The sequence below is a fragment of the Sinohyriopsis cumingii genome, chromosome 16, assembly GCF_028554795.1.
Source record: "Sinohyriopsis cumingii isolate HCF-2022 chromosome 16, ASM2855479v2, whole genome shotgun sequence".
In the NCBI taxonomy this organism is placed as follows: Eukaryota; Metazoa; Mollusca; class Bivalvia; order Unionida; family Unionidae; genus Sinohyriopsis; species Sinohyriopsis cumingii.
In genome coordinates, this window is record NC_142976.1 from 79,403,720 (window position 1) to 79,419,713 (window position 15,994).

The 15,994-nt window shown below is 37.1% G+C and overlaps 1 protein-coding gene across 2 annotated transcripts in view; it reads right to left on the minus strand.

Moving 5' to 3' along the window:
- LOC149780867 (uncharacterized) overlaps positions 1-15,625 on the minus strand; it is a 28,919-nt gene extending 13,294 nt beyond the window's left edge. The window contains exons 1-5 of one of the 2 annotated variants that reach the window (XM_089937965.1): positions 15,545-15,625; positions 10,037-10,686; positions 6,781-7,603; positions 4,915-5,891; positions 3,841-4,088 (exon numbers count right to left, since the gene is read on the minus strand). In XM_089937965.1, the coding sequence (XP_089794091.1) occupies positions 3,841-4,088; positions 4,915-5,891; positions 6,781-7,603; positions 10,037-10,667 (2,679 nt within the window). In that variant the 5' untranslated portion in view covers positions 10,668-10,686; positions 15,545-15,625. Of the gene's footprint in view, positions 1-3,840; positions 4,089-4,914; positions 5,892-6,780; positions 7,604-10,009; positions 10,687-15,544 lie in introns of both variants that reach the window. The other variant, XM_089937964.1, reaches the window with a different exon arrangement.
- Positions 15,626-15,994: the final 369 nt, after the last annotated feature.

Consider the following 15,994-nt stretch of genomic DNA (forward strand, 5'->3'; position numbering starts at 1 on the left):
CAGACATTATAATAATAATAATAATAATAATAATAATAATGACCTTATTTAAAGAGGGTAACACAATTAGCTAAAAACTAATCTACCTTGAGGCCCACATACAAAGGAATTTATTTATTTAAGCTGCATCTCTGAAGCCACTTGATATATTGGGTTTGGAAGAAGGAAATAGAGTGGGCATTTCTAATCACAACTGGAATACTATTCCAGAGCAGAGTTCCAGGGTATTGGAAACTTTTTTAAATAACTCCTTATTTGGTTTGGGAATTTTATACTGTTTGGTAGACATGGATCGCAGGTGGGGAGTATTACTAGAAAGCCTATACTGGAATAGTGATTGTAAATATTCAAGAGCACTATTATGAGGTATCCTGTATATTAATTTGGCTTTTCTCAAACAGATTCAGTCTTTAATAGGAAATATTTTTAACCTACCAGCTAAACTTTCCTTGCTTTCTTTCTGGATTGATATTAGTCCAAATGCTCTTTTTTGAAGATGTGCCAGCTTTGCTATGTTTTTATCATTTGAATTACCCCATACTGTACTACAGTAGTCCAAATAGGGTTGTATGTAACTGTTATAAAATAGTTTTCTGTGCCTTTCAGGGAGAAAATGTCTTATCCTACTGAGAAGCCATAAACTTGAATTGACTTTTTTTACTGATATGTCTGATATGTTCAGTCCATGATAGGTTATTATCTACCAGAACACCAAGTAGTCTATCATGACAGACCATTTGCAGCTTTGTATCCTTCCATGTCAGACATAGTTCATCACTATCAAGATTTGTCCTTCTTTGCCATGTTGAGATAAGTAATATTTTAGTTTTACCAGTATTTACCACCATGCCATTACATGTGCACCAGTTTTCCAGTTTGTTTAGGACATTCTGTACAGAAATTTTGAGTTCATGCTTTGAGTTTTGGATGTCTGACAATGTTGTGTCATCTGCATAGAGATCTGTAGATGATATTAACTCTCTTAGTAAAAGTGGTAGGTCATTAATAAATAAAATGAATAGTAATGGACTTAGAATTGAGCGTTGTGGTACTCCATATCTAATTGTTTTAGGTTCAGACAGAACATTATTTGATGCATGATGCTTGGGTATATAAAACACTGCATCCTTGAGGATATCTCTAAGTGCCAGTTAGGAATTCTCTGAAACTCACTTGCCCACAATGGTCTGTATCTGTGAAACCAAGCTCCTTAATTTTACAAAGTATTTCTTTCGCTTGGTTACCTTGCTATCTTTGATCACAGTTATGAACGAGTCGGTTAATTTAATGTAGTTTAATTATGTTACATACACAATTTATAAGTGTTCAACTGATCAACTGAAGTCAGTTTACCCAACATATGACCCAGGCCACTAGATTGTGCTAAAAAAAAACAAAAAACTTTCAGAATAGTACACTGGCAAGGCATGCTTGGTAACCATAACACTATCTTCTGAGTGAAGGTCCACAACACCAGGCAGATTTTAATGCAATTTTACAAACAAGACATAGCAGTGAATGTACATCTTAAGTGTGTACTTTGGCTCAGTGTAGAAGACATCCTTATTTTAAAATACAAATCTCTTCCTAATTTAATACACAATTTAATGGATGCAGAAACTGATGCCATTGGCATTTTGAAGAAATCTGCTGATCATTATAACTCAGCTACTACCTGTTCAGAGTTACTGGAGAGCCAGTCAAATGTTGTTGAGGATAGTCTTATACGTGACCTGCACAATTTATCATTTTTGGACAGCAATAGCAGATGAAAGCAGTGACATATCGAACAATAAACTGTTTGTCATATGAACTTAGATTATTTCTGATGACATGAAACCATCAACATGATTTTTAACAAATACAGAATGTTCAGATGCATCTGGCAAGGGAATTGCCTTATTGGCTTAAATCACATTACATAACTAATATTTTTGTTGTGTATTTAAACAATGCAATTATTTAAAAAAAATAAAGAAGACTAATTATTGGCTTGAATATGACTCATAGGTTTGGATTTTGACTGTTTTTTGCCTGGAGTCAAATGACTTCCAATGAAATCACAACATCAGTATTGTACTAAATGAACAATACAAAAAGTGAGTTTCAACGAAGACAACTGTCTCACGAAATATATGCTGCTAGTTTTTGAAAAAAAGTTATCTTGTCTGGTGGTGTATCAATAGTTACCTGCTACTTTGATTCCCGACTTGGCACTATACTATTAAATACCATTCCAGGAACCAGACTAATCAACAAAACAAAAAGCAGTGATGTAATATACAGATGTTTTCGCTTACACATGAAGGTTGTTGAAATCTGTTGGAACAATCTTTCCCATGTTGTACATTTTGAAAATAAATGTTATTTATACAGAATAATGAACAACTTCATTAGAAAAAGCATGTTATTAACAATTATTATCAATGTGATTGTAAAATGAGGATTCAATCATTTAACAGTCCAGTCCTGTCCACCCCCACCCCCCCGTTTTCTCGATGTCTAAGCAGAATTTTTTTAAATTTTGGAGGTCCCTTCATTTCTTGTGCCCTTGCTTATAAAGTGGTCTATGTATGTGGACCCTGTTCTGCGCGAGTTATCAAGGGAGAGGTGTACTCGGGTAGAAGCAACTCTTCAGATAAGGCTATTTTTAAGCACTCTTTTATATAATAAGTTGACCCCCCTATGCATTAACAGGGCTGTAAAAAGCCAATTTCTCTTTCACCCTCCTGTAAGTCAGGGTGTATTTTGCAAGTCAAATCCATCTGAAGGGGTTACTGGTCATCACTGAGTCTCTAAATTGCACTTTGGAAAAAAATAAAAAAGCCCAACTGGATGAATGGATAGTTAGATATGAAAAATGACAACAGTTGTTGAAGGGTTTAGTGTCATTTTTCAGCACAAGACAGGCTACACATGGCGGCCAGTATAAATGGTGGAGGAAGAACCCAGGAAAACCCTGGAAAGAACCACTGACCCATGAGAAGCTAGCAACAAACTTTCTTACATACCCACAATGGTCGAGCCCAAGACTCAAACTCATAGAGACAGAGGTGAGATGGCAGTGATCCATAACGGTGAGCACTTTAGACCATTTGGCAACTCAGGGCCCAAAAAATGACAACATAACCAATGTACAACATATTTATATTATTGAGAGGAATACGTCAAAAATAAAATGATAACCTGTAATTTGTCCTAATGATATCCATTAAAATCCATGATGCTCAACAGGTTAAATCCATTTATATGTTAAATCCATGAATTCAATTATAGGTCACATACCAGTACAAAAATAGTTCAGGATGATCTGATTCACAATATCCCATATTTCGTGAATTCCATGCATCTTACAAAATAAACAATGAAAGTTAAGACCACATTTGTGTGATTCACAGTATCCTATAAATGCCACCATCTAATTTCATCTGTTACAAAGTCCAAGAATTCATCCTCATTCTCTGATAAATTTCTGAAATCCTTTGTCATTGTCTAATTATTGTAAATCATCATTGTCTAGTAAATGAATACATTATCTGCAATACATACCATATATACTCATTTATAAGTCAAGTCAAACAGCAAACAAGAAAGATCCTGATCTGCCTTAGCATGTGCCTGCAGATCTGGTCTGTGTTCTTAGTTCTACTAATTTCTCCTAACAAACTACACAGATCCAGATCAGCTGGCACATTATGCGCCAGCAGATCTGTCTGTGCAGTTTACAATTGGACTACTCTTATAAGAGAGTATAGACAGTACTGCTGAAGACAATGTCACTGCTGCAAAAGTACTATTGGTGCCTTATATCTGATAATACAGGCAAAATATAAATCTTACTTGATCATCCACTTCCATTTCTAATCCAATATGCACTTCTCTCTTGGTTATCCCCTCCACTGTGTCAAGTTTGTTATCCCCAGACTCTCTGAGGGTCATTTCCCCCATAGCATGACCTTTAACATGGGTTAAGCGAATATGGAGATGAGAATCCATTAGAGATGTGGCATCCCCTGAAGAAGTAGCCTCCCCTATGGAGCCTGCTGAAATGCCACCTTCAGTGGCTGATGGCCCACTCCCAGAACTATCTGAAATATTAAAACAAGAGTGCCTTGAAGGGAGTGACACTCTACTGGGTGAAAAGAATTTCCAGGAATTCAAGATAAGATTATTTCTTCCTTTTAACTCCTGAAGGTTGAGACTATTTCTGATATTCTTCAGCGATAACATTTTCAAATTAGCAGTACTGGTGGATATATTGGATGTAGAATTGACACCATTTTCATCCAGGACAAAGTAGACAACATTTGATGTCTTTCGAAGCCATATTAGACGTACAACTGGCACCATTTTCATTTAGGATAAACCAGGTATAAAACATCTATTGTTGAAAACAGTGTAGTTAAATAAAACAATACATTATGAACATGTAGTTCTTGCAACCCACTTGAAATGTCAAATAAGAAAATAATCACACAAGAATTATGTGAATACACAGAGTACATTGAATGTATATCAAGTTGATGAGGACAGCAGGTCTACAATAAGAAGACAATAACTAACCAGTCAATTCTAATTTGCCTGGTCAGATCAAAGTGTTTTCATCAGATATGGTCAACACACACACACACACACACACACACACACACAGAGCCTCACTGCAGTGGGAAAGAAAGTAAAATACATATTGGTTCAATATCAGTCTTACTCATTATGCCTACTGCCCAAGAAAACCCTGCAACTGCAATGGGGTGGACAAGGACAAATGTGTGTGTGTGCATGTGTGTGTGTACAAGTGTGGCCAAATTTCCAATCAAACAACTTTTCATTTGGGAGTGGGTACCAGAATTAAATTGGGGGGGGGGGCTTTAGAATTTTATGCTATGCCACTCTTAACTAAAAATCATAGCTTACCTAAATTGGAGTCACTACCAACTCCAAGGGACATCCAGAAATCCTCTACTGGTTTGGACTGGGACTGTGTTAAGCTCTGCAGCTTGGCTGTCACCTCTTCCACGCGACCATCAGGGTGAACTACCACTACCTTGGGTGAAGCACCCAGTTTTCCTTCCCTCATGTCTGCCAGCAAGCTATTCTGAATTATGTGGTCTGCTGAGAGAGGAATAAGGTTATCTCCATCCATTCTCCTTTTCCCATCTGAGCTACATTCTGAATCATGTTGAGCCAGATGGCGCACCAGATTTCCTTTGTTAGCATACGATTTGTCACATTCCAAGCACTCATGCTCTTTGTCTTTTGGTGCTGGAGGAACATAGTCTGTGGTATGATACAGGTTTTTATGTCTTTTTAGCAGCTGTTTTTGGCGGAATGACTGCTCGCATTCATCACACTGAAATGGTTTTTCTCCAGAATGTGTTAACATATGAATTTCCAAGTGCCTCTGTGACAAAGCAGCATAATCACAATCGGGACACTTGAAGCACTTTTCACCATCATGTATCTTGGAGTGAAGTTTGAATGTATAACGATCAGGAAAGACATCTTCACATTTTCTACACACCAATGGCTTTTCACTTATATGTAATTTTTGAATGTGAATTTTCAAGTCTGTTTTGCGTCCACAGGTGGCTGGGCAAAGATCACACTTGAATATTGGTTTGTTTCCAGTATGAATCAATTTATGAGCCTTAAGACTGTTACTCTGTGTAAATCTTGCATGGCAAATTTCACATTCATATGGCTTTTCACCCGTATGAATGCGGAGATGACGTTTCAGTTTGTACGTGTCTGGGCTGGCATAATTGCAGTGATGACATTGATAAGGGCGCTCACCAGTATGTGAACGCATATGCCGCTTCAACTTGCTCAGTTCAACACTGGCATAGTCACACTCAGTACATTTGTGTGGCTTCTCAAATGTGTGCCGATACCTGAAAAATTATCAATATATTCTTCAGAAGATTTAATTCTTGAAACAAATATTGAAGACATTTGCTTGAAATAAGTGAATAACAGACACAGTTCATCAACTAGGTAAAAATACTTGTGTTTTTCACTCACCAGATCAAATTTATACATTATACATTGGAGCAATGAAATTTTCTTGTTTATGTTATGCTCAAATGCATTGACTAGTAATATGTACAACAGACTGAAGTCGCAGATTTCTTATTGCATCCCACATGAAAATGTCAGCAATTTACTATTTATGTGCTGCTGTATTTTGTGTACATTTGTACAGAAAATATAAGTAGTACATAATTGTCTTTATCAATTTAAGGTTAAAAACTGCACATAAAAATAAAGTAAAGAAAAAGCTTATGCAACTTGTGGGATATGAACTTGGTTTGTCTTCATGTGAGACAGCAACACTTACTACGAGAACACATATGTGGCTAAAAATAGCACAAAATTTCTTGCTCGTAAAGTTATTGGTCTATTGATAGGGCAGTGAAAAACTATTACTGATATTCCACTCCAGTTAATTATCCAAATCAACTCTCATGGAAAATCCAGTAATTCATAGCCAACATAACATTACAGTATTATTTTATTAATATGCACACATCAATTAAGTGATTACTGAGAATCTTTTTTCTTCTTCAAAAAGCATTTATAGCATTTACATACCCATCATGGTGTAAATTAAAATAAGTCTCAGATACAAAATATCAGATTATAATAATGCAAGCTAAATTCTCACAATCTAATTCAAACAATGCTATGTTCATCCTAGAACAGAACCTTGAGTTCGATCTGAGAGATCACAAAAAAGGTAAATATGCAAATGATTTACATTTTTCTGCTTTTGCAACATACCTTATATGCCTAACCAATTCACCAGATGTTGTGAATGCTGCATCACACTGTTTACACTTGTGTGGCCTTGTGCCAGTGTGCGTATTCACGTGGTTCTGTAGGGAAGCCATTGTTTTGAAGCCTCTGTCACATATGTTGCATTTATGAGGTCTGTCCTCAGAATGGGTCTTCATGTGGCGAGTCAAAAGGTAACGTTTTGGGCTTGTGTAGTCACAATAGCTACAAACTAGCTGGTCACCAAACTGTACACCCTGCATGTTTAGGAGTGTCTTTTTGTCTATTGGATTAATTCTCACAATTTTTCGTGTTATTCCATCAGCATCAACAATCTCTTCAATAACATCACCGCGACTCTCACCGCTCATGTCAAACATATTCTGGTGATCTTTATCTCCACCAGGCTGATTTACAATTAAAACATAGTTTACCTCCCCTGACTGATTTACCTCCCCTGATGGCACAAGGGTCACAGTTTGATATGCATTTCCAGTGTTAAGCATGAGGGAATTACTTCCAGGGGTCTCCATAGCCCCAACAACTTGCAGTGTCGACCCATCCCCAATCCCTGTCCCATCCATACTCTGAACAGCCACAAGCTGATGATGAGAGCCATCGGAAGTGTTTTGGAGTGCCAACAACTGTGCATTGCTTAAATCATGCTGACTAAGCTGAAGTGCTTGGATCTGATTCACCGTCGATGTGTTAGCTGCTACAGATGCTAGGACAGCAACTGGGTCAGCACCATCTATGAGATTTCCACTAGTTACAACTGGGCTAACTGTAGTCGAACCCTCATTTTCTATATTAATTGAGGTCAGAGATGCTGTAATGAAATAAACTAGAATGTAGTCAACAATTGCATGGCTCACATCTCTGAAGCTGTTTTTAGTACATGTCAGAGGGCATGAAATATGCAGTACAATACAAAAGAATACTATTTTCTTTAATATCAAAGTACAGAATAGATAAGATCATTTCTTCCTTTAAATAACATGTATTAAACCATCCCTGATATTCTTTAAAACACCAACATAGTGACAAAACTATTTTCTTACATTTGAGTAAACATATTCAAAAGATACATCTAAGTACAGGACAACAGTCTTTATTATGGCCTTTGACCTTCAACCTGGTATCACAGAGCAATTTATCTTGCAGACAGTGTCAACAAGCATAGGTCTAAAAGTAATATTATTAGGTTGGCCTGGGGGTTATTTACTACTTGGAGGATTGCCATCTGGTGTCTGGCCAGTAGAGCTAAAAATCATTCATACTTATTATCATGTTTACATACCAGTACCGCTAAAAACAAAATCAAGACTACTGACCTTAGAAATCGATCTCAGAATGCTATCAACCTGTCCACTGGAATGCAATTAAATATAAAGTCTGGTAAAAATTCACTTGTATAACCCCAAGATCAATTAGGGATGGTATAAATCACAAGTCAATGCCATCATTCATGCAAGATGAGTAGTGACAAAAAAATTTCCAAAATGGCTGTCGTGCCATGCTGAAGATTAGATAAGCACCATTTTCATTGGATCTAGCTACTTTTATTGCAATAGTTCTTAATTCAAACCCATTTCAATCTGACCGTCTGTTTAGAAAAACTAGCCATATGCAGATTTTCATGGTCATCAAGACAGTCATCAGCATCTTCTTAATACAGGAACAACAATGAAATAAATAAATGATTTTTTTTAAAAATGATAACAAAGGGAAGGCCATCCACTCTACAAAAGATGTTTTTACAGAATTTTCAAATTCTGGGAGACTACAGTGGCACCATTTGCATTCAGAATCAACTATGTAGAGTGAAAAGTGTTCAAGTCAAATTACTTCTATTAATGGCATTTGCATTTACATTGATAACTGTCAGCAATCTAGGTGTCATTTTAATGTGGAGAAATTTACCCTTTCCATGAGCTAATACATTATGAGCCAGACCAGTGAGCAAGCAAGAATATGACAACTTGTTTTACTTGTCATCTGATCAGATATATTTCCATGTTTAAAAAGTTGATCGTGACAATCATGACTGGGGGAGAGGGGTGTCTGCGATTTCCACTTTTGTAACTAAGTACTTAAGTTATCCATTTTAGTCAAACATCCATTTCCAAATAGCAACACAAGTTATATAAAAGAGGGAATGTTGCTAAATGGCTAAAAGTGGAAGGTTTCTACATCATGGTGATTCAATTATGTCTTATCAACTGTTGTCTCAAGACTCTTAAAATATTTATTTCAAATGTAAGCCAGCAACAATTTTCTTGTGAAAACAAAACACTGCATATTTGTTGTAACAATGTGTAAACAAAAGCTGCAACCTGAAAATACAGGTGACCTGTCATAAATTTAACACTGCATATCCAGATGAAAACTCAAAGTGTGACAATTTCTGACTCTTAACTTCTCACAGGCCTAACCCATAAACATGTGTGAAACGTCATTAAAGGAAAAATTTATCCACATCAAATGATACCTAGATTACTGAAGAAACTCACTGCAAATGTGAATTCCATAGGAAATTGTGGGCAAGATGTAAAAACATTATAAGGGTTCAATACTTTATGTAATCACTTCAAATACGTTTTTTCATGATTTCTACATATTTACACGATTTTGTATGAAGCTTGCATCAGATGAACGTGCAAAAAAAAACCGTTCTAGACTACCATTAAGGAACCAAATTGGCATTATTTGGGCCAACATTTTTGCAATTAGTTTTTTGCAGATATGGTTTTACCCCCTCCCCCCAATTTAAGTGGTCAAAGTTTATTATAGGACTAATAATAAAAAATGTCTGGTCACACTGGAAACAAAATCAGGGTAGTTCAGTACAACTTTTTTTAAAAAAATTTGCACCATGAATTTAACTTTCATTGCAGTTACATCCCTTCATTAATTTCTTTCTCCTGAAATTCTGCCCCCAACCCCCACTTCCAATGTAAAGTCAGCAAGGAACAATTAACGTCAATCAGGTAACCAGAACTAAACCTATATTTTGCCTTATCACTGCTACTTTATTTGACAAACTTTTCGGTCTGAAGGACCAATTATAATGTGATTTCACATCACTGAATAGGATTATATGATTTAATGTACTATTAGGACACAGCCTACTGAAACAGCCCTCAGAACGTGGCTGCCTCACTTATGTTGTGAGTCACTTTAATGGCTTTTATGAATCGTATCATAGAGAGGGAGCACTATTTGCTGTCTTTACCCGAGTTAACGAATTCCCTGCTTTTACCATTAGTTGGAGAGTCAATCAGCTGAAGATGTTGCTGTCCATTTACTGACACAATCTTCACCAGCTTCTGTGGTACACCAGAGTTGGCTGCCTCTATGGAACCCACAGGGACTAGCATCATGGTGTCCACTGTGGATACAGCTGATGACATCCCTTCTAAGGGTAGTGTCCCTGCAATGGTTACTGCTTGGACTGCTCCTCCAGTCAACTCAGCAATCTGAGCATGGACTGAAGACAAATGATCATCATCTCCAAGGTCCTCACCAAGATCACTTTCACTTCCTTCAATGTCACCATGTTTACAATCTTTCCTGTCATTTGGACTGACCAAAGGAAGACCTACAGGCCCTAGGTCTTCATCGCCTGATGGGTGCTGTAGCCTTGTTTTAGACAACAGGGAGATTGGACTTCTAGATGTGCCAGAGGGGTCTGACACAAATGAAGACATAGAACCAGACTGCTCCTCACTAAGCCTTTGGACGTCTCCATGGGAAAAGGCACTTTCTGTGTCTGTAGAACCCTCAATTTCTTTCTTAAAGGTTACCAAGTAGTTCTGAAGGTCACTGAAATTATGGGGATGAACATGATCGTTATTTGACTCTGAAACAAGGCTTTCTGTGTCAGGTTCCATCTGGAATCAAGAGTGTCATCTGCAACAGACAAGACAAAACATGGTTTACTCATTTGATACCAAACAAAATACTATATATTTACAATAGATTTACCTTCACAAGGTCATTACTTCTTTGAAGGGATGACCTTAAAAGACAAGAGTTAAACAAGTAACATAATAACTGGGCTTGTTACAATTGGTTAACATATTATCATGCTACAATCACCAAACTCCCCTCTTCATAAGGTCCCCTCTCACACGGTCACATTTTAGACTGGATTCTTCATAGACCTGGTAACATTCTACGGTCCTCCCTGGTATCTCATGACCTTGCATCAGATCACCTCTGCATTATATGCCATCTTGACGTATCAGTCCCTAACCCTCCACCTTTATTTGCTACTAAGAGAAACCTCTGTATGATAAAAAGAACCAAACTAATGCACGACATCCAAGCTAACTTAACAACTTGCTTACCTCCTACCGCAGAACAACTTGATAACTGCCTGCGTTCATTGCTTGACAAACATGCCCTAGCTACCAAGTGCAGAGTATCAATTCAAAAGTGTTCTCCATGGTATAGCAGTGTTAGGGACCAGCTATGCACTGCTAAAAGAGACCGCCGTAAAGCTGAGAGGCTTTGGCTTTCCACCAGACTCACTATTCATAAGCAAATCTATGAAGCCTCTAAGAATGTCACAAATATAGTCCATGGTGCGAATTCAGCCCACCACACTACTAAGATCATGGAAAGTTCCAGCTGCAAAGAGCTCTTTGAGATTACTAACAAGCTAATGTCAAGGAACAAATCTACACCACTTCCAACTACCTTCTCTCCAGTCAAACTTCCGGACATGTTTCCAAATTACTTCCGTGACAAAGTACAAACCATTAAAGATAAGCTTGACACCACAATTTCAATTGACTCATCGTCACCATACAGTTGGGATACAGAATTTGAGCGGCAACCATTAGCAGCATTTGAACCTGTCTCTATGGATTTCGTACGTACAATCGTGATGAAGAGTGCACCAAAGTCATGTGAACTTGATCCAATTTCAACATCACTGCTGCTTGAATGCTTAGATCCAGTATTGCCTTCACTAATTGATGTTATTAATACCTCTCTCTCATCCGGAGAATTCCCATCATTTTTCAAAACTGCCATTGTAAAGCCTCTGCTGAAGAAACCAACACTAGACCATAACGATTTAAAGAACTACTGCCCAGTTTCTAATCTCTCATTCATATCAAAAATCTTAGAAAAGGTTGTTCTATCCCAGCTTATATCTCATCTAAATTCAAACAGTCTTTTTAGCAATGTACAATCTACATATTGCCCTTGCCACAGTACTGAAACTACTCTTCTAAAAGTAGTTGATGACATTCTCTCTGCGTTGGATAGCAGAAAGATTACAGTCCTCACCCTCCTTGATTTGTCTGCAGCATTTGACACAACAGACCACGATAAATTACTTCACCATCTCCAGCATGTATTTGGCATTCATGATACAGACTTACTGTGGTTCAAATCCTACTTGGTCAACAGGACACAAATTGTATCTGCAAATGGAATAAACTCCAGCCCAGTTGATCTGTTCTTGGACCTGTTCTCTTCATTCTGTACACTCATTCGCTCTCATAGATCATCATCCAGTGTCTCACCAATTGTACGCTGATGACACCGAAATCTACAAATCTAGCCACCCAACTGAAGTTGATGATACCATCCAAGGTGTAGAGAGGTGCATTTCTGATGTGAAATCATGGATGACATGTAACAAGCTGCAGATGAATGATGATAAAACTGAGGCCATTCTGATCACAACACAAAGACACTGTCATTCACATCCTTTACCTCAAACAATAAATATCAGCAGCACCAACATTAAATTCACACAATCAGTACGAAACCTAGGTGTTACTCTGGAGAAGTACTCTCACATTGCACCAACATGTCATGAACATATGCAAGGCTGCATATCTTGAGCTGAGACGCATCAGCTCCATTCGCAAATATCTTTCAGTTGATGCCACTAAAACACTTGTGTGTTCATTAGTACTTTCAAGACTGGACTATTATAACTCAATTCTGTCTGGTTCATCTCAATATCTGCTCCAGAAACTTCAAAACACAGCTGCTTGGATCATACTTAGAGTACCACGATCAGAGCACACCTCCCCGCTGCTCTGTACCCTACACTGGCTATCCATTTGATCCAGAATCAAACACAAAATTTGTTCTCTGTGCTACGTTTCACTGTCGGACTCTAGTCCAACATACCTATCCGACCTCACCCATGTGTACACACCAGCAAGATACTTACGCTCCTCTTCTGACAATCGTATACTCATTATTCCCACTATGAAAACAAAGTCATATGGACAGCATTCTTTTGCATACCAGGGCCCTGCAACATGGAATGAATTGCCCACTGAACTTAAACACAAAGACAGTGATCAGATTCAAGAGGGCTCTCAAAACTCACTTATTTCGACTGCAAGAACAAACTTAAAGACCTAATAATGTTTCCTACCTTAAATAATTCTCAGCAATGCTTTTTTAATGTTTTTCTAATTTCATGGTGTTTGTTTTTGTAATCATATCGTTATATGTTTTTTATCTTATAGGTGTTGTTTAATGTTGTAAAGCGCTTAGAGCTTCTAAAGATTAGGCGCTATACAAAGTCCTCATTATTATTATTATTATTATTATCTGTGGCCATCAAACTAGGGCCTTTTTAAACTTTTTCACCCTCACAAGGTCATTGCTTTGACAAGGTCACCTTAGAAAATGTGATATCTTAAGAGAACAATTATAGGTATATAAACAAGAGTCTCTCTGTGGAACTGATGCTCTACCGCACAACGAGAATTTCCAGGAATTAAATATATTTGACCATTTCTTCCTTTCAACTGCCGAGTCTTGAAACTGTCTCTGATATGCTTCAGCAATAACAAGATTTTCAAATTAGCTGCTGTGGCGTATATAATGGATGTCAGATTGGCATCATTTTCATTTAGGACAAAGTAGACATTATACCAAGTGTACATCAAAAGAAGCATTTTGGCGAAAACCCATTAATCACTCCAGGTGATTGGTGACATGATTTTCAAGATAGCCACAGTAGCAGCCATGAAAGTTTAAAACGTAAAAATATACACATGTAACTCATTGATAAATAACACAGTAACATTGTCTGTATTATCTTCAATGCAGTCTGAATTCAAATTAATTCAAAGGTCAAATATGGAGGCTTTTGTTTCGATACATTTGTACAGCATCGTTTACAAATAACTCATCTTCAAAAATAAGACATTCATAAAAGATGGTGCAGGTACCATCTGCTGATATGTGCAAGAAAGTGATGTATTACTAGAAAAAAAAGATTTTGTTAATACAGGGATTACAGCATAGTAAATTTGCAATAGGTTTATGTAATGAACAGTAATCCTATGTAAATTGACAAAAATATCCAAAGTTAACAGCACACATCTGATCACTTGTAATATTCTTGGGAAAAAAGTTAGAATCAGCAGTTGGACATGCTCTGTAAGCCCATCACAATACTTTCTGTTTTGACACTAATTTGTAGATCCCTGATTTCTCTGGTTTACATCATTTTGAAATTTTAAGAAAGGAAAATAATAGCCCTTTTCCTGTCTTTGTTTTTTTCGTAAATTAGAATTCGTGACTGTTTATTATAAAATAATTGTTACTTCTAAGTTGAAGCTGCTATGCAATCAGTATGCTTCAAGATTACTGTCTGGTAAGCTTGTTAAAGAATGATATCACTATATTAGCAAGATCTTTTCTCAAGCAATACATCACTTTCTCTAGTCCAAGTTTCCTCTGACCTTTGCCACCCCATTTTTGATATTTGGACGTTTATGTTGGGGTGTGCACTCGGACACATCATCGCAGTAAAAACCTGTATCATCAATTGTGAGTTTTACCAACAACAAACCTAACCTTAATCATAGGAGGTAGCAGTCAGCAACTTCACTTAAACTTCTAATGATAGATTTCACTAATTTTACAGGAGAAAGGATTGCATAGGCTAATATATATTCTGTCACAGCAAGCATGAAAATTACATTTTGAAATTTCTCCATAGTTGATCTTTCAAGGTAAATTGTTCATCTCAATATTCCAACCTATATCGAATACTACAGAAGCTGGGACCGTTCTAAGTCAGACAATTAAAGCAAGGAATTTTTCACCTTATTTTAAAGGGAACTCACTTTTGCAATTAACTGAATCAGTGCCTTCTTATAAACCACACACTGCGACGAAACCTCGTAAATAAAGGTCATTGCAACTGACTCTCCAAGTCAAATACACGATCATTAGTGCTCCATGGAATACTGAGTATATGTAAGCTTGGTCCCAGTTTCATCTGACCTTTACCACCCTATTACTGATATTAGGACATTTATGTTGGGGTGGCATTGTCAGAGGAAACTCGGATTAAGGTAATCTATCTTTGAAGTCAGATTTATCGAATTATTGAAAATGACGTGCTCTTATCTGTAGTATGGCCGACATGATGGTATGGTTGTTCATGCTCAACATTTATTATTTAGCTAATAAGTAGCAATGCCAAATAGGGGCAAAAGTCCATGCGAACTTTCAGATAACCCAGCAATCCCTTTTATTGTCTAAAATTTATCACAAGAGTGCCCGATGGTGGCGTTAAATTCGATGGGCTGGTCTTTACAGAAGTGAGCGCCCTCGTACAACAAATGTGTACGTTCCAGCGCCCCCTGTTCCAACTAAGTCGGTCATAGAGGGAGCTCCATGCCAGAAGATGCAGCTCTCTTTTTGGCATCAGCATAATATTAACTAAAATGTACACCACTGCATGTTACATTAAAATGGTTTAAAAACTTACCAATTAACAAATAAGGGCAAAATATCCTATTAAAGGACAATCTTACGTCGTTTTCATTTATACCGGGTGAGTCACAAATGGCGGCGGATGGATCGACATTTTATTCGCGCTTTTATAACCACGATAATTTCTTACGAATTTCTTTGTACTCATTACATAGTTACCGTTGTTTTGTAAGTAAATTTAAAAATACACATTTTATATTTATGACAATACATTTGACTTATGTATAGGTTACACGTGTGAAATCTTTAGTACTACTTTTTGTCGCGCAATAGTAAACCTGTTCATGGTGTTACGTGTGAGCTATGCCCTAGAGTAATAGTACTTTCCCAATCGTGTACTCTTTCTCTCTCTCTCTCTCTCTCTCTCTCATTTATACTGCAATCGATCCTCTTTATGTTTATCGTAATGTCATCCATAAAATAATTCATCTCATAAATCATTTAT